We start from the raw sequence: 18,936 nt of genomic DNA on the forward strand, positions 1-18,936 counted from the left end.
AGGCCTGTTTGGCTTGTATTGAAGGATTGTCGAGTCTTCGCAATTTGTATTAGTGTCACACAATTAATTTTCATCTTTCACTTGAATCCACTATGTTTTGCTGATGAGTTGAATAAAGTGCTTGTGAAACAAGGACCAAATTGAAATAAACCGAAATGCAGGCTAAGCTGCAAAGTTCACTGTTCTTCACACCTGTGCTTCAGTGGTGCTGGATTGATTCATGAAGATTCGTATTTAAAGTGATTATAAAGTTTTCTTCTCCCTTTCCCTATCAGACTGAGATTTATTAGTTCCACTATTGATTCATAAGCCTAGATCATGCCTGTCTTCTCTGCCAATTAGTAACCTAGCCAATGAGAACATCTACTATGCAGTTACTGTGATGACAATTTAATGTACTTTAAGTGACTACTATTAATGATTGGGAAGGAGCGCAATGGTGACCACATAGCCATCACTTTATTTTGTGTTGTATCTAGAGTTCCTGTTTTGTCCAGTCAAACAAGTACAATAATTCAGTGGTGATGTTAAAAGCAAACATCAGCTAATTTCACATCTTGTTATTGTGACCTGTTCAATAATGTCTTTTGAGACTAATGGCATTCTTGCATCTGTTGGTATTGTTTGGGCTTAAATAAAAGGTGACCTTTGAGCACAGCAGGGCCTGTCATTTTTTATAAACACACGAAAGTCTGTGGATGCTGGGAGTCCAAAGCAACACACACAAAATGCTGGAGGAACTCAGCAGGTCAGGCAGCATCTATGGAAGTGAATAAACAGTTGACGTTTCAGGACTGGAAAGGAAGGGGGAGAAAGCCAGAATAAAAAGGTGGGGGGAGGACAGCTGGAAGGTGCAAGGTGAAGTTAGGTGGGTGGGAAAGATAAAGGGCTGGAGAGGAAGGAACCTGATAGGAGAGGACCTGGGGGAGATGATCGGCAGGTGAGAAGAGGTAAGAGGCAGAGTGGTAAATAGAAGAGGGGAGGGAAACAACTTCTTACTGGAAGGAATTATGCCAAGAGGTTGGAGGCTACCCAGATGGATTACAAGGTGTTTTGCCTGCACCCTGAAGGTGGCCTCATCTTTGCATAAGAGGAGGCCATGGACTGACCTGTCGGAATGAGAATGGGAATTAAAGTGTTGGGTCACTGGGAAGTTCAGCTTTGGCAGATGGAGCGGAGGCGCTCAACAAAGCAATTCCCCCAATTTACGACAAGTTTCACCAATGTAGAGGATGCTGCATTGGGAGCACTGGACACGATAGACAACCCCAGCAGATTCGCAGGTGAAGTGTTGCCTCACCTGGAAGGACTGCTTGGGGCTCTGAATGGAGGTGAATCGACACGTGTAGCACTTTGTCTGCTTGCAGAGATGAGCGAGGGATTACCAGGGAGAGCCGAATGCATAAGGGAATCACGGAGGGACCAATCCTTGTGGTGAGGGGGAGGGATCTCTTTAGAGATGGCAAAAGTTGTGGACAGTAATGTGCTGGATACAGAGGCTGATGGGGTGGTAGGTAAGGACAAGAGCTATCACTTTTAAGGCAGAGGGAAGATGCGGTGAGCGCAGATATTCATGAAATCAAAGAGGTGAGGGTGAGGGCAGCATTGATACTGGAGGAAATGAAACTTCATCCTTTGAAGAAGGAGGATATCTCTGATGTTCTGGAAAGGAAATCTGCATCCTGGGGACAGTTGCAACAGAGGCGAACTGAGAAAAGGAATAGCATTTTTGCAGGAGAGAGGGTGGGAAGAGATATAGTCAAGATAACCACAGGAATCTATAGGTTTATGAAAGATATCGGTAAACGGTTTGTCTCCAGAGATTGTGAAAGTGGAGGGATGTGTCAGAGGATGGATCAAGTGTATTTAAGGGCTGGGTGGAAGTTAGAGGCAAGTTTATGAAATTGACGAGCTTAGCATGGGTGCATGAAGCAGCACCAATGCAAGCGTTAATGTAGGGGAAGAAAAGTTGGGAAGCATTACCAGGGAAGGCTGGAACATGGACCTGCCACTCCATCAGCCTCGGCATCCAACACGTCATCGCCAAGAGATCCCACCACCAAACATATATTTACCACCCCCGACCCACCAGCACAGGGATCACTCCCTCTGTGATTCCCTTGTACATTCAACCCTCCCAGTAATCCTGGCACTTATCTCTGCAAGTAGTAGTCATAGCTGGGTCCCATGTGGGTACCCAGGGTTGTCCCTCAAGTCTGGAGAAGGTGGGAGGAGCTTGTTGAGGGTGAGAACCAGTGTCATTTTTTAATGAACTGATTTAATGAAATAAACTCTTATCCGTAAGCATCTCAAATGACAGTCTTTCAGTACAATAGCTAAATGTTTCAAGTAAGAAATCTGAATTGCACACCTGAATTGCTTCTTAAAACTAAGGAAGCTGGCCTGTGGCCTCAGATCAAATCAGTCGATGGTTCCTCGTAATTCATTTCATTTCTGTATGATATGGATTCTGCATTCCTGACAAAGGTTTCTGATTAAGCATCCAGAACTGAAACTGAATTCTCTTTCACAACTGCCACCAGCACATTTTTCATGAAATTGAGTTGTAATTTTTGTCTCCAAAATAGCCTTTTGATTTTAGCTTGTCAGGGCCCCTACTTTACTCTGCTGCTCTTAATGGAATATTTAATCGAAGGAAGCAGCGTTGAATCTCCGGCACAGCTGGAGTGTCAGTAATGCCATTAGCTGATTATCATTTCTGTTTTGGCTCATCTCTGAACCCGCCCATATCGACCACTAATCAGTTCATTCTTTTAGTAATTAAGCATCCCCTCACATAAACCTTTCCGTCCTGTTCACTCACTAGCCAGGCTTTGCGGTCAATATTGTTATAGTTTTAACCATAGTGGTACAAACCTTCTTTTTCCTGGCATGATGAAATCTACCAAGTGCTTTAGAAGCAGGAAGCATTGTCGTAACCTCTGTTGTAGTGTCATTGATAAAATCTATGAGATTTAAAATTAAGTTCAAAGTACTTTTATTATCAAAGTATGTATAAATTATACAACATTGAGATTCATCTGCTTGCAGGCAACCTCAAAGCAAGAAAGCCAAAAGAACCAAATTTTTTAAAAAAGCACCTAATGCACAAAGAAGAGGAGAAAAACGCATATCATGCAAACAATAATAGCAAGCAACAGCACTGTGAGCCAAATTGGGTTCATAGACCTGAATCCCAGAGCAGCCGGGGTAGGCCCGCAGCCTCGGTCTCAGTTCATTATATAGCGGGGCAGATTGCCACAAAGCTCACAGACGTGAAGTACATAGCAGCCAGAGCAGTCTCAGTCTCAGCGCTGTGGAGAGAGGAGTGAACGTTGTGGAAGAACACTCGCAATCAGACCAACCCTCGCCTCTGGTCATGACATCCCGCCTTTACAGTCTATCTGTGCTGGCATTTAAATTGTCCAAACACCGGATCACTAGGACCTGGGCCCTGCCGCAACGATACACTCTGGGCCTGGACCTCGCTGCTTAGCCTGAAGCCGTTCTTGACCTTTACAAATCGGTTCGGCAGTGATCTGGCGCTCTCCTCTGCCTCAACTCCCCTCTAATTGCTTGTTCCAACTTCATCTCTGACTCCAACATCGTTTCACTCGCATTGCACCAGCGTGGCTCATTCCTCGAGTCAGCTTCACCTTTGCTTGCCTCTTTCATTGTTTACAGTGATACTTTACCACAATGTACCTCAGAAAAAGTGCATATTAATAATGTTTTTAGTGGAATTTCTTGCTTTTTGAAGTACCAGTAAACTGTCGCCCGATTTACCAGCTTCAATTCTTTTCAGCTTTTATTGACTGGGAAAGAAATTCCAGTTTTGAAAACTTCCTCCTGTTTGATTCTGTCTTAGCCCATGAACTAGCCTTGCTTCCCTGCTACTCTAAGGAAGCAGATATAAAAGGAAGGACAAAAGATAAAGGAGAGCTGAGGTGAATCTTTATGCATGGAATAGTGTTGATCTTATGCATGATCTTTTAGAAAGAAAATTATGATCCAGGTGGAGAGAGAGAGAGAGAGAGAGAGAGAGAGAGAGAATGAATTGCTGCATAATAGCCAGAGTGGACTCTAAAGAACAGTAGTGCAATGCTCCTGTTTGTTTTAAAGTTGAAGACGATGTGACTAAAATTGTGTGTTTGTATAGTGGTCTATTTCTGTTGCAATCTAAATAGTGTTTTGCAAAGCAATTTTTGATTTTTTTTTGTGAATGACTAAATTGAAAAGGAATTAACAAACAAATTGTGGACTGGCAAATGGTGTTGTGACATACATTACTCTAAACTAGGATTAGCAGTGAGTAGAATAGGCAGGGAAAATGATTCTCTATTGATTCCCATGTCAATGCTGTGCTCAAATAATAAAGGAGAGATTATCGTCTCCGTTAATGAAGAGAATTCAGAGCCATAGATGTACCGGATGTGAAACTGTTGGCTCCTGTTTTTAGTCGCTGCCTAGATTTATTAGAATTTGGCAAACTACACTGAATTTGATTTCTTTAACTCTACAGATGATATCTGTCACTGGATTTATGCACAGCGACCGAGATGATTTAAAGCTAATGGGCTATTTAGCAGGAGCCAAGTACACGGGCTACCTCTGCCGAAGCAATACTGTCCTCATCTGCAAAGAGTAAGTTCTTGTGTCCCAATTTAAATGTGCAGCAATTAAAATAAAGTTAGAGGCTTCTTAAGAAAAACTAATGAATTCTCATGGACTGTTGCCAAGCATGTACAGTATTTCGTTGATTTACAATGTGTTCAGACTTATTCTCCAATCAAATGAGGTGAGCAATTATCTCTGCATTATGCAGTCTATTTACGGAGGGTATAGAGGTCACACAGATTGAATGTTAGATTTGCTCTGCCTTAAGGCCTAATCCATTATCTGAGTGGAAATAATTTACAGAGGTAAATAGATTACTAATGTTCCTGCTGCAATGCAATGATTGATAGTTAGAGCTACCATAATTACAGGTCATCATAAGTGCCTGTCTTTTCAAAGGCTGTGTCGTGCTTCTCTGGTGCTCAGAGGCTGCAGAGTTTACGGAGTGAGTAATCGGCGTATATGAAATCACTGGAGAGCAGGTCAAAGTTGCAGAGTTAGTAGAGCAGTGTAATTAAAACAGAAACTACAGGGAATACTCCACAGGCCAGGCAGTGTCCATGGGGAGAGAAATGAAGTGAGCATTCCTGCTCGAACCCTTCATCGTATTTTTCCATTTCCACAGATGCTGCCCAAATTGAGCGATTCTGTTTTAGTGTCAGATGGTCAGTATCTGCATGTTGATTTTAGTTTATGGAGAAGAGCCTATTTTGCCACTAGAATATAAAGGTCAAAGTGCAAATCTATTCCATCTTCTCAGTGGAACTGAAGTCCTGCATTCTAGTACTTCAGTTTACCGAGGAGCTTGATGGTTGTTTTTTCTGCCACATGACCTACTGAGTTCCTCCAACATATTAAAATACAACTGCAGATGCTGTGGATCGAAGAATACGTACACAATGCTGGAAGAACTCAGCAGGTCAGACAGCATCCGTGAGAAAATCACGCATGCTGCCTGAGCTGCTGAGTTCTTCCAGCGTTGTGTACGTATTCTCCTCCAACACATTGTTGCTCCAGGTCCCAACATCTACAGCCTCCTTTGTTTCACAAAAAAAAAATTAGTCTTGTTTGAGAAGTTATTTTTGGAATCAGAGTGGCAGAGCAAAGGAGGGAGCGGTGAGCACATCATACCTGTGCTGGCTCTTGGAAAGTTATCCAGTTAGACTCACTGCTTGCTCCTTATCCAACAAGTTTAGAAAAATTTCCATTCAAATAATTACCTATTGAATATATTCAAACCCGTTATGCTTTGTGTTTAAAAACAGAACAGTTATATTGCAAAAAAAACCATAAAATGCTGGCAGAACTCAGCAGGCCAGACAACATCTATGGGAGGAGGTAGTGACGATGTTTTGGGCTGAAACCCTTCATCAGGAGGGTTTCCTGATGAAGGGTTTCGGCCGGAAACGTCGTCACTACCTCCTCCCGTAGATGCTGTCTGGCCTGCTGAGTTCTGCCAGCATTTTGTGTTTTTATTTATTTCCAGCATCTGCAGATTCACTGGTGTTACAGTTATATTGCTCTTTTTTTGCCAGTTACCTGGTTACTGACCCTCAAAAGTTGTTTCTCTTACTTACTTCCTTCCAACCATTTATCACTTTGAATGCTATTAAATCTGCTCTGTTCAGAAAAAAAGAATGGTGCCAAATTGTCCATTTTCTCATTGTAACTGAAGTCCTGCATTTCTGGTACTTCACAGTTATTGAGGACCTTGATTGCTTTACTGAAGGTGCGTTACATATATTTAGATTAGCAGGCCTTTGTAGCAAAGCTTATTATTTATAGCTAGTGTTTTTGGTGGTAATTGCTAACTAAATTTTGAGTGCTAATTTTGATCCACAGAGGTGATTTTTTTTTTGGATAGGTTTCATTTCATTGCCAGACTCATGGCTGATGTTTTAGTGGTTGGAATTTTAAAAACAGCAAAGTGAAATGCGACATAAATTTTGGAGTTAATCCTTTTATTCTAGCCTTTTTACAACAATTGATGATAATGCTAACATTTTGCTCTATTTCTTTCCATCAAAAATCTTCCTAATGATCATCTTGATTAGCTTACAGTTTTCAAAAGAGGCTTGCAGGTGTTTGTGGTGGGAGGATGCTAGGATTGGTGTCCCAAAATTTAATCAAAGAAGCATCTTGGAAGGGAAAGAGAAGTGGGAAGGTTTAAGATGCAGTTACAGAATTTGGGGACCAAAGAGCTGCAAATGTAGTTGCCCATCATGTGGCAAAAATGATGAGGAATGTGGCAGAAGGAAAGATTGGAAGGCCAAAGAGTTTTTGGGGTTAATAAAAATCTGTGATATTTGGAGGGGTTTGAATACAGGGATGTATGTTATCCATATATTCATGTTGCTAGATCACAAGCCTGTGAGCACTGCGTTGATGGTAAATTGGTTTATTATTGACAAATACGATGAAAACTGTTTTACATACCATCCATACAGGTCATTCGTCACATCAGTTTTCTGAAGTAGTGGAGGGAAAAGTAAAACAATCCAGAAATATCCTGTTGCAGTTTACAGAGTGCAGTTTAGGCAGAAAAATTTAATCGACTTTAGTTCTTATATCCTTCACATACATGAATAAAAATCTTCTCCGTCTCAATGTGCAATCATAGTAATTGATAATAATTTATAATAAATAGAACAAATGTAACATAGAAATACACTCAAGTCAGTGTGAGTTAATCAGTCTGATGGCCTGGTGGAAGAAACTGTCCCGGAACCTGTTGGTCCTGGCTTTTATGCTACGGTACCGCTTCCTGGATGCTAGCAGCTGGAATAGATTGTGGCTGGGGTGACACGGGTCCCCAATGATCCTTTGGGTCCTTTTTTCACATCTTTCTTTGTAAATGTCCAGAATCACGGGAAGTTCACAACTACGTTTGCACTTGGCTGTCCGCACCACTCTCTGCAGATTCCTGCGATTAAGGGAGATACAGTACCCATACCAGGCAGGATGCTCTCAATTGTCCCTGGTAGGAAGTCCTTAGGATTTGGCGACCTATACCAAACTTCTTCAACCTTCTGAGGTGAAAGAGGCGCTGCTGCGCTTTTTTTTACCACACTGCTGGTGTGCACAGACCATGTGAGGTCCTCAGTGAGGTGGATGCCAAGGAACTTGAAGCTGTTTACCCTCTTGACCCCAGATCCATTGATATCAATAGCGGTTAGCCCGTGTCCATTCCTCCTGTAATCCACAACCTGCTCCTTTGTTTTTGTGACATTGGGGGAGAGATTGTTTTCTTGACACCTCTGTTTCAGAGAGATGACTTCTTCCCTGTGGGCCCTCGTTATTGTTTGAGATTAGGCCAATGAATGTAGTGTCATCGGCAAATTTAATTAGCAGATTAGAGCTGTGGGTGGTGACACAGTCATGGGTATACAGGGAGTAAAGGAGGGGACTTGGTACACAGCCCTGAGAGTCAGAGGTGTGGAGGTGAGGGAGCCCACTCTTACCACCTGCCGGCGGTCTGACAGGTAGTCCAGGATCCAGCTGCACAAGGCAGGGTCAAGGCCAAGGTCTCTGAGCTTCCTGATAAGGTGCAAAGTCACAGCGAGGTAGATTGAGATGTCAATGTCAAGAGTCTATCTTACCTTACAAGAGGTCCTTTCAATAGTCTTATAGCAACAGGATAGAAGTTGTCCTTGAAGCTGGTGGTACATGCTTTCAGGCTTTTGTAGCTTCATCCGGATACGTATGGAATGAAGAGAGAATATCTAGGATAGTGGGGGAGGGGGGGGAATCATGCTGTATCCACTACTTTTCACTTCCTTGTGATCTCAGGCAAAGCAATTGCCTCACCAAGCCATGCTGCTTCCAGATTGGATGCTTTCTATGGTACGTCTATAAAAATTGGTGTGAGGCTCAATGGGGTCATGCTGGACCTTGTGAAAGGTCTCCATTGTTCTTCTTTAGGAAAAAATATTGAGTATTCTCCAGTCTTCAAATACCTTGCCTGTGACTGAAGAGGATACAAAGATCTCTGTGAAGACCCCAGCAATCTCTCCCTTGCTTTTCTCAGTCTTGGGATAGATTCATCTTAAAACTTTTCAAGACACCTAACACTATCTCTTCCTTAATATAGACAAGACTTAGGGTATCAACAGAAACATCCCTAATCTCAGCATTATCCATGTCACACTCACTGCTGAATACCGATGTGAAGTTTTCATTAGGGAGCTCATTAGGTTGCCATAGGGAGATGTGATGGACAAGTTTTTTTTAGAGTGTTGGGGGCCTGTATTGTGCTGCCTGGGGTGGTGGTGGAGGCAGATACTTCAGAGACTTTTAAGAGATGAAGAGATGTTTAGATAGGCACATGAATGTAAGGAAAATGCAAGGATGTGGACATTGTGTAGGCACAGGGGATTTGTTTAGTTGGCCATTTGATTACTAATTTACTTAGTTTGGCATAACTTTATGGGAAGAAGAGCCTGTTTCTGTGCTGTACTTTCTCATATTCTAATCATCCCTGGCTCTACATACAAGTCAAGTCACTTTTTATTGTCATTTCGATCATAACTGCTGGTACAGTACACAGTAAAAATGAGACAACATTTTTCAGGACCATGGTGCTACATGAAACAGTACAAAAACTACACTGGACTACGTGAAAAACAATACAGAAAAAACTACACTAGACTACAGACCTACCCAGGACTGCATAAAGTGCACAAAACAGTGCAGGCGTTATAATAAATAATAGACAAGACAATAGGCACAGTAGAGCACAGTAAGTTGGTGTCAGTCCAGACTCTGGGTATTGAGGAGTCTGATAGCTTGGGAAAAGAAACTGTTACATAGTCTGGTTGTGAGAGCCCGGATGCTCTGGTGCCTTGTCCCAGACGGCAGGAGGGAGAAGAGATTGTATGAGGGGTGCATGGGGTCCTTCATAATGCTGTTTGCTTTGCGGATGCAGCATGTAGTGTAAATGTCCATAATGGCGGGAAGAGAGACCCCAATGATCTTCTCAGCTGACCTCGTATCCGCTGCAGGGACTTGCGATCCGAGATGATGCAATTTCCGTACCAGGCAGTGATGCAGCTGCTCAGGATGCTCTCAATACAATCCCTGTAGAATGTGGTGAGGATGGGAGGTGGGAGATGGACTTTCCTCAGCCTTCGCAGAAAGTAGAGATGCTGCTGGGCTTTCTTTGCTATGGAGCTGGTGTTGAGGGACCAGGTGAGATTCTCCGCCGGGTGAACACCAAGAAATTTGGTGTTTTTAATAATCTCTACCGAGGAGCCGTCAATATTCAGCGGGGAATGGTTGCTCTGTGACCTCCTGAGGTCAACAACCATTTTTTTTTGCTCACATTCAGAGACAGGTTGTTGGCTCTGCACCAGTCCATTGGCCGCTGTACATCCTCTCTGTAAGCTGACTCGTCGTTCTTGCTAATGAGACCCACCACGGTCGTGTCATCGGCGAACTTGATGATATGGTTCGAGCTGTGTGTTGCAGCACAGTCGTGGGTCAGCAGAGTGAACAGCAGTGGACTGAGCACACAGCCCCGGGGGCCCCCGTGCTCAGTGTGATGGTGTTGGAGATGCTGCTCCCTATCTGGACTGATTGAGGTCTCCCAGTCAGGAAGTCTAGGATCCAGTTGCAGAGGGAGGTGTTCAGGCCCAGTAGGCTCAGCTTTCCAATCAGTTTCTGAGGGATGATTGTGTTGAATGCTGAACTAAAGTCTGTGAGCAGCATTCAAACGTATGTGTCTTTTTTATTCAGGTGAGTTACTGCCCTTGAGTGGATATACCCTTTTCCTAGTTTACACCCTTGCTTCCAATAAAATACCTAGAGATTCACCTCAATACACAATAATAACAAAGTTGTGCCAAACATGTCCGTACCTTAGAAATTACTAGGGTTACCCATAGCCCTCTATTTTTCTAAGTTCCATGCACCTATCCAAAAGTCTCTTAAAAGACCCTATCATATCCGCCTCCACCACTGTTGCTGGCAGCCCATTCCACGCACTCACCATTCTCAGCTTAAAAAAAACTTACCCCTGACATCTCCTCTGTACCTACTCCCAAGCATCTAAAACCTGTGCCCTCTTGTGGCAGCCATTTCAGCCCTGGGAAAAAGCCTCTGACTACCCACACGATCAATGCCTCTCATCATCTTGTACACCTCTACCAGATCACCTCTCATCTTCCATCACTCCAAGGAGAAAAGGCTCAGTTCACCCAACCTGTTTTCATCAGGCAAAAGTTCTTTTAAGAAAAAAAATTCTGTACACTGTGATGAATAGAACTAGACGCATAGCCTTTTCAAAAAGCCAACACAAGCACAGTGGGTTGAAAAAATGTTGATTAAACTCTGTTTCCTCAATGAAGTGAAGATGGTTCTAAAGTGAAAGGCCCCAACTATGAAAATATTGGGCTAGGTTCTTCACTAAATATTTCCAACAGGAATAACCAACTCAAAACAAACATTTGTGCCAAATGCTAATGTAATATAAATCCCTCCACTGAATTTTCAATCATATGCACACAGTTACAGAACAAAAGCTGGTTATGAAGTCATTCTCAACAGAAGAAATATTCCAGGCTGCTTGTTTGTGCATTAACAAGACAGCAGATGGTACTGAACAGTTGGTGGCTTTGTTTGCAAGCAGTGCATGGTAAACAGCAATTGAAATAATTAGAAACATTCATGCCTTTTAATATTGAGAATATGCCACAGAATCATTGACTGCAAACCAATGCAAGCACAAAATACATCTTAATATAGGATGAGATATTATTCCATAAAGTTCACATCTTCCATTTTCTGTATCCTATTAGACTATGCCCTTCAGAAGTCATCTCTAGCCACAAGTATCTCAGAGGCTGAGATTATATACTTTTCCAACACAAGATATATAAGCTTCTGCTCCATGGATTGGGAATTTGCAGATTTTCATTATCCTTGTAGAACCCTCCCTTCTACCACCCATCAAGATTTCCTCATCACTGTCCTTGCTTTGACATCCACCATCAAGAAGTGCTTCGAAGGACTGGTTATGGCACACTTCATCTCCAGCCTCCCAGTCAACATCTATCCTCTGCAATTCACTTCTCTCCAATATGTTAATTGCTGATGCCACCTTGCTTGCCCTACACTCATCTGTGGAGCACTGGGCACTAAGGACACCTACACTGGCATATCTGATTATCTCTTCACTTTCAACATCATAATTAGAAGCAAACTCCTATCCAAACTCCTAGATGTTGCCTTTGCAACTACATCCTTCTTGTCCAACAGGATAGGCTGGAACACCTTTGTCTCAATTATTCTCAACACTGCTGCCCCACAAGGCTGTCCTCACCCCTCTACTCCCTGTAGAGGATTCTACTCTAATTCCATCTACGTTTGCAGATGACACCAGCATAGTGGGCCAAATTCAAATGATGGTGAGGTGGAATAAAGGAACGAGATAGAGATTCTCGAGGCATGGTATCATAAGAATAAGAGAAACCTGTCATCAGCTTCGGGAAGTTGGGCGCTGTATTTACATCAATGGAAATGGTTGAGAGTTTCAAGTTCCTAGGAATAAGCATCACAAATAGCCTTTCCTGGTTCAACTCCTTACACTCAGTGACTTGAGTGACCACTTTATTAGATGCACCTGGCTAATGCAAATATCTGATCTGCCAAACATGGCAGCAACTCAGTGCATAAAAGAACGCAGACGTGATCAAGAGGTTCCGTTGTTCAGACCAAACATCAGAATGGGGAAGAAATGTGACTGAGCTTGGAATAATTGTTGATGCCTGACAGGTGGTCTGAGTATCTCAAACTGCTGATCTCCTGGGATTTTCATATACATCATCTCTAGAGTTTACAGAGAATGGTACAAAAAGCCAAAAAGAAATGACCAGTGAGTGGAGGTTCTATGGGTGAAAATGTGGTATTAGTGAGAGAGATCAGAGGAGGATAGACTGGTTCAAGGTGACAGTAACTCAAATAACCACACGTTACAACAGTAGTATGTAGAAGAGTATCTCTGAATGCATATCAAATCTAGAAGTGGATGGGCTACAGCAGCAGAAGACCATAAACATGAACAGAGGACATTTTAATAGGTACAGGAGGTCATTTGGTATTGATTTTGTGGCCAAGAAAGCACACCATCAGATTTAACCCAGCTAAATTGCCTAAGGAAAAAAAAAATCAACCGTACCAGACAGGTCATTAAGCTCACATAGTACAATAACTTCAAGGCAAATAAATTTAGATCCACCAGAATGATTGATGTTCTGGCTTCCATGGGTATAAATTTAATAACTCCTTTTCCATATCAGTTAAGCTCTCTTTACATCACATGGGAATTATTAGACAATGTAGGGCATCACATTTGCAGAAATGGTATCAGAGGCCCTGAAGATAAGACAAGTGCCCTGGTCCTGATGGAATGCATCCCAGGGTACTGAAAGAAATGGCAGAAGTTATAGTAGAAGCTTTGGTGATAATTTACCAAAATTTTCTGGAGTCTGGGTAGGTTCTGGTGGATTGGAAGACAGCGAATGTCACACCACTGTTCGAAAAAGGATGTAGGCAAAAGGCAGGTAACTAGGCCAGTTAGTTTAACATCTGTATTTGGGAAAATGCTTGAAGCTATCATTAAAGAAAAAATAGCAAGGCATTTGGAAAGAAATGGATCCATCAGGCAGATGCAGCATGGATTCAGCAAAGGCAGGTCCTGTTTGACAAACATGCTGGAGTTCTTTGAGGATGTAACGAGTCACAATGGATGGAGGGGAACAGATGGACTTGGATTTCCAGAAGGTGTTTGATAAGGTGCCGTATGAAACACTTATCCATAAGTAAGGATGGATTGAGATCGGAGTGATTCATTAACATGGATAGAGAATTGGTTAGCTAATAGAAAGCAGAGAGTTGGGATATGTGGGTGTTACTCTGGTTGACAATCGGTCGGTGCTAGGCCCACTACTGTTCGCAATATACATTAATGATCTGGAAGAGGGGATCAAGTGTAATGTATCTAAGTTTGCTGATAATACTAGATTGAGTGGAAAAGCAAATTGTGCAGAAGGTATGGAGAGTCTGCAGAGATATAGATAAGTTAAGTGAGTGGGCAAGATTCTGACAGATGGAACACAATATTGGCAAATGTGAGGTCATCCACTTTGGGAGGAAAAATGGAAGAGCAGGTTATTATTTAAATGGTAAAAATTTGCAGCATGCTGCTGTGCAGAGGGACTTGGGAGTGCTTATGCATGAATCACAAAATATTGGTTTGCAGGTGCAGCAGGCTATCAAGAAGGCAAATGGAATTTTGGCCTTCATTGCGAGAGGGATTGAATTCAAGAGCAGGAAGGTCATGCTGCAACTATCCAGGGTACTGCTGAGGCCGCACCTGGAGTTGTGTGCATTTCTGATCTCCTTACTTGAGGAAGGATATACTGGCTTTGGAGGCAGTGCAGAGGAGATTCACCAGATGATTCCAGAGATGAGGGGGTTAGACTATGAGGAGAGATTGAGTTGCCTGGGACTGTACTTGCTGGAATTCAGAAAAATGAGAGGAGATCTTGTATAACCATATAAAATTATGAAAGGGATAGATAAGATAGAGGCAGGAAAGTTGTTTCCACTGGCAGGTGAGTCTAGAACTAGGGACATGGCCTCAAGATTGAGGGGAGTAGATTTAGGATGGATGAGGAGGAACTGCTTTTCCCAGAGAGTGGTAAATCTGTGGAATTCTCTGCCCATTGAAACAGTGGAGGCTACCTCAGTAAATATATTTAAGACAAGGTTGGATAGAGTTTTGCATAGTAGGGGAATTAAGGGTTATGGGGAAAAGGAAGGTAGGTGGAGATGAGTCCATGGCTAGATTAGCCATGATCTTATTATTGAATGGCAGAGCAGGCTAGATGGACCAGATGGCCTACTCCTGCTCCTATTTCTTGTATTCTTATGTTGATTAAAAAGCATCACCCAACCAAGAGGGTTCAGCAGAGTCCTAAAGTAGGAAAATGTTACCAGGCAAAAAATACATTCCTTTAAGATACAGCAAGAATCTCCTTATCATTATTGATCGGATTAATAATATTAATGGATGACTAGACAATGGGGTGACCCGTTGAGACACTCTGTGAGAGAAGGGTAGTGCAGTCTGATGTGACCATAATGAACATTAAATTTTCCTGCATGCTATTAGTATCGCTTTGCTTTGAAAATTGAAGAAAACCTCGGTTTATTAAAGAAGAACAACGCATAGCAAGGTAAATATAGCTCCTCCTCGTTTAACAAAGGACACTTTTGATGGCATCGTTTCTGGTTGATCTGCCAACCTTGTGCCTCTCGTTGTCATTCTGGAGACGTGTAGTCCTTTCATCCCCTGTTTCTTCTGCTGTTTATTCTTTGTCTCTGATCTTGGAGACATGCATTTCTCTGCTGCTTTGTCTCTTCCTCTCTCCTCCTCCTGTGCCTGTTTTTGTCATTCTGGAGACGTGCAGCCCTTTCATCCCCCGTATCCTTCTCTTCTGCTATTTGTTGTTTGTCTCTTATCCTGGAGACGTGCATTTATCAGCTCCTTTGTCTCTTCCTCTCTCTTCCTTCTATGCCAGTTGTTTTCATTTTGGAGACGTGCATACCTCTCATCCTGTGTCTCCTCTTCTCTCATCTTTTTTTTCCTGAATCTTTGATCCTGGAGTCGTGCAGCCCTGGCCTCATCTGATTCTTGTTCTCTCCCTCTCCTTGCCGCTTCCCGACATTTGGTGTCATCTCTTGACCATAATGTTCCCCTTCTCTTTCCACATGGCATAATTAGGCTGACCATATTTTTTTTTACCCTAATGCTGGATAGAAGATATGAAGCAGTAACACCAAAGCCTCCAGGATGCTGATTATTCTTGATGATGTGGTTAATGCTCTCCTAAATGGACGTGATATAGTCACTGCTGTCCTTTGACGGCAGCAAAGGGTTTGATCGGTGTCTCGAAGTATGTCATTACAATAAGATTTAATTACCTCTTATTGATGGGTGGCAGTTAGATCTGTCCCAATCTTGCACATGCTGATGGTGACTAACAGAATGTGACCACTCGAAATGGAGCTGCCCTGCCCTTTTGCTCTGGTTGGTGTCACTGCTGTGAGCATCGTGAGTCACTTCTGAGGCTGGCCGTGCGCGTGCGTTGTGGTGTCGCATCGCGGTTTCCATCATGGCTGACATCTGCTCCTGGGTGAAAGCGGGGCTGTTGATTTTGGCGAGTGAGCAATTTTATACGAACATATAACCCTGAGCTTTGCCTGCATTCTGTAAATTAGCACATTTTAAGTCGATTTAGCCAAAAATAATGCTGCTGTAATGCACCGTTTGTGCTAATTGGAGGTCACAAACAGAGCATGAGAGTTTTATTAGAGGATATAGATTTGGGGGAAGAATTGCTGAAAATTGCAGCAGTCAGTGGTTGAGCTGTGAAACCCAAAGAATAAGCTGGAAGCAATAAAAAAAATTCTTCACCATTAGAAGGTTTACATCTCATTAGAATTTTTTTTTCTAAAGAACAGTAATAGCCTTTGTATGGTTGTTAGGGTGGTAATAAGACTTGATGTCTATGGTTGTTATATGAAGCAAGTTTAGATTCTGTCCTGAGGAAACAGCTTGGCCCAAAACATTGACTGTTTATTCCTTTCCAAAGCTGCTGTCTGACCTGCTGAGTTCGTCCAGCATTTCATGTGTGTTGCTTTGGATTTCAAACATCTGCACAATTTCTCATGCCTAGATTCTGTAGAGTTGCTTATTTCCCACCAAAAACTGTAAATCAAGATGCAAATAATGAAGCACCTACAAACTGGTGCCACTGTGTAATCAACAGACTCTGAGGGCAAGTTATTCAACCTACTCTGGATTTCTTTCCTGTGCTTTCATCATTCTTAGCTTGCTTTAGAAGAGGTCTAGTTAAAGAAAACATATTAAGTTACTCTGCTTTGCCATCTGGATTTAACAGCATTTTCCACCAATGAGTTAGGCAGTTGGGTTGGTAATTGTGGGCTATTTGGGTCTTCTATGGGTAATGTTGTTCAGTCTGAGTTTCTAAATGGACATCCATGAACAAATTGGGCCTATTTTGTGACAGGTTATTACTGGCCTTCTATTTGTGAATTAATTTTGTTTACAAATACAATTTTAATTGGAATTGATTTGTCCTTCTGGAATAATTGGTCCAGAATATAATCCCCACCATTGTGGGACGTGGTTAGGATACATCTCCTGCAAGGTGTTGAAAGTTCAAAGCAGGTAACTCTCACTTTGTTCTAACTTTTTAAGTTGAATTTTGAAACCCACAACTACATCACTCCTTGGTCCATCAGAATGTCACTGATTAGCTAAGTTTCTGAAGTACTCAACTATTTGGTTGCCTGTGGCACCTTTGGTCACCAGTTACGTTTGTTTTGCATTAGAGACAGTTTAAGGATTTACAAAACCATTCATTTGTCTGCGAGTGCAGCTGGGAGGTGTGGGGTCCATGGTGGGGCTAGTGTGTGCTGGTTCTTGTATCACTGCTCTTTGTTTCGTTGTTCCTATCCACTGAACTGACTCTACCTTCCTGATGGCTTGTCTTGAGAACAGACCCTGCGGGCTGAAATACGAGAAGGCTAAAGAGTGGAGAATACCGTGTGTGAACGCGTTGTGGCTTTGTGACATTCTTCTTGGGAACTTTGATGCACTGCGGCAGATACAGCACAGTCGCTACACGGTGTTTGGACTGCAGGATCCTCTTGCTCCTAATTCTCAACTGGTCGCAAATCTTTTAGGTAGAGTATATCAACTTTCAATTGCTCAGTTATCAGATACGGCACAGTATTTATTGCTGGAGGGCCAAATTTGGGGAAAATATGACATAAGATGGAAAATGTGTGGAATACTTAGATCAGAGAGCATCTGTGAAGAGTGGAAGAGTTAATAAAAAGTAATTTGTTGGATGTTCATTGAAGTTTATTGAAAGCTCTGCAACATATTTTAGTGTTGCCTGGCCTGTGTTATTAGCCTGCAATAGCATTTTATTTTGAAGCAATTTGTGGGAATTGAATTAGCATTTAATTTTCTATTGTTGATGTTCTTCTAAATTTTGTTCTCAGCTGCTTGGCGGGTGCCCTTGAAAATATCACCAGAGCTTTTGATGGTACGTGAACATTTAATTACCCTGTATCACGGCTCTTAGAGTTGTATGTTTATAGCACAGAAGAGGGGGCCACCGTGTCCATGCTGATGATTGATTGTTTTCACCACCACTTCTGGCAATAAGTTCCAGATACCAGCCACTCTTTATATTACAGAAGTACCTTTAAAACTTCTCACATTAAAGCAATGCCCTTGTTTTCATTACCTCTACCACAGGGGGTAAAGGTTTTGTCTATCCTATCAATGCTCTCATAATCTTCATACTCTTCATTCAGCTTCCTTCGCTCCAAGGAAAACAAGCCCAGCCTATCCAACCTCTCCCAATCCAGGCAACATCCTGGTGAGTCCCCTCTGTGCTGTCTGCAGTGCAATTCATCGTTCCTGAAATATGGCAACCAGAACTTCAGTCTGTTGTAATGTTTCCTTTATTTGCTCTGTTCATTGTAAAGTCCTCCGGCGTACAAGTTATTAGCCCACACATTTGGCTTTGTGGATTGAATGTCTTGTTATTTAAACCAAGAAATTGCTCTGCTTCACTGGAACTGTATCTCCCCAGTTGGCATAGTGAAGGAACTGAGCAAAAATACATTTTGCTTCATATTTAATGACCTCGGGATTTCCAAAACCACTTCCTACAATGGAAGTGGAGTCGGTCTACAAATATAGGAGGTACAGGAGCAAATCTGCCCGTAACCAGCTCCCACAAAGGAAAATGGATATTAACAACCAATTTTCCCAGCTCTAGGTTATAGCTGCAAGTATTCCACGATGTGATCTCTTCAGCTGCCCCATCAGTGCCTGCTGTAAGTGGGATGGTCACTGATTCCTCAGGTTCATTTTGTATACTGAAAGTTCGAAGTGTTTATTATTAAAGTATGTATGTATCTACAAAAAACCCCACACAACAAAGACAAGTCGAATATCCAATGTGTGCGTGAGAAAAGGAACGAATAATTCACAGGACACAAACCACAGAGTCCCCAAAAGTGATTTCACAGTCATGGAGCCAGTTCAGTGCTGAGGCGAGTGTGGGTGATCACGACTCCTGCATTTCACGGCCAAAGGCAGTAGTGAGAAGGGAGGGATTTGACTTGATCTCATAAATGGAAAGTAGCATTCAGTGCACATAAAACTGTAAGTGATCCTCAAAGAGGGGATAATCAGTAGAAATGTTTATATGG

The 18,936-nt window shown here is 42.4% G+C and overlaps 1 protein-coding gene across 1 annotated transcript in view; it reads left to right on the forward strand.

The window, feature by feature from the left end:
* paxip1 (PAX interacting (with transcription-activation domain) protein 1) overlaps positions 1–18,936 on the forward strand; it is a 133,505-nt gene that overhangs the window by 79,889 nt on the left and 34,680 nt on the right. Inside the window, exons 11-13 of the mRNA XM_073054904.1 lie at positions 4,523–4,644; positions 17,204–17,388; positions 17,713–17,756. Coding sequence (XP_072911005.1) covers positions 4,523–4,644; positions 17,204–17,388; positions 17,713–17,756 — 351 coding nt within the window. The remainder of the gene's footprint in view (positions 1–4,522; positions 4,645–17,203; positions 17,389–17,712; positions 17,757–18,936) is intronic.

This window comes from Hemitrygon akajei, chromosome 8 (assembly GCF_048418815.1).
Source record: "Hemitrygon akajei chromosome 8, sHemAka1.3, whole genome shotgun sequence".
NCBI classification, from domain to species: Eukaryota; Metazoa; Chordata; class Chondrichthyes; order Myliobatiformes; family Dasyatidae; genus Hemitrygon; species Hemitrygon akajei.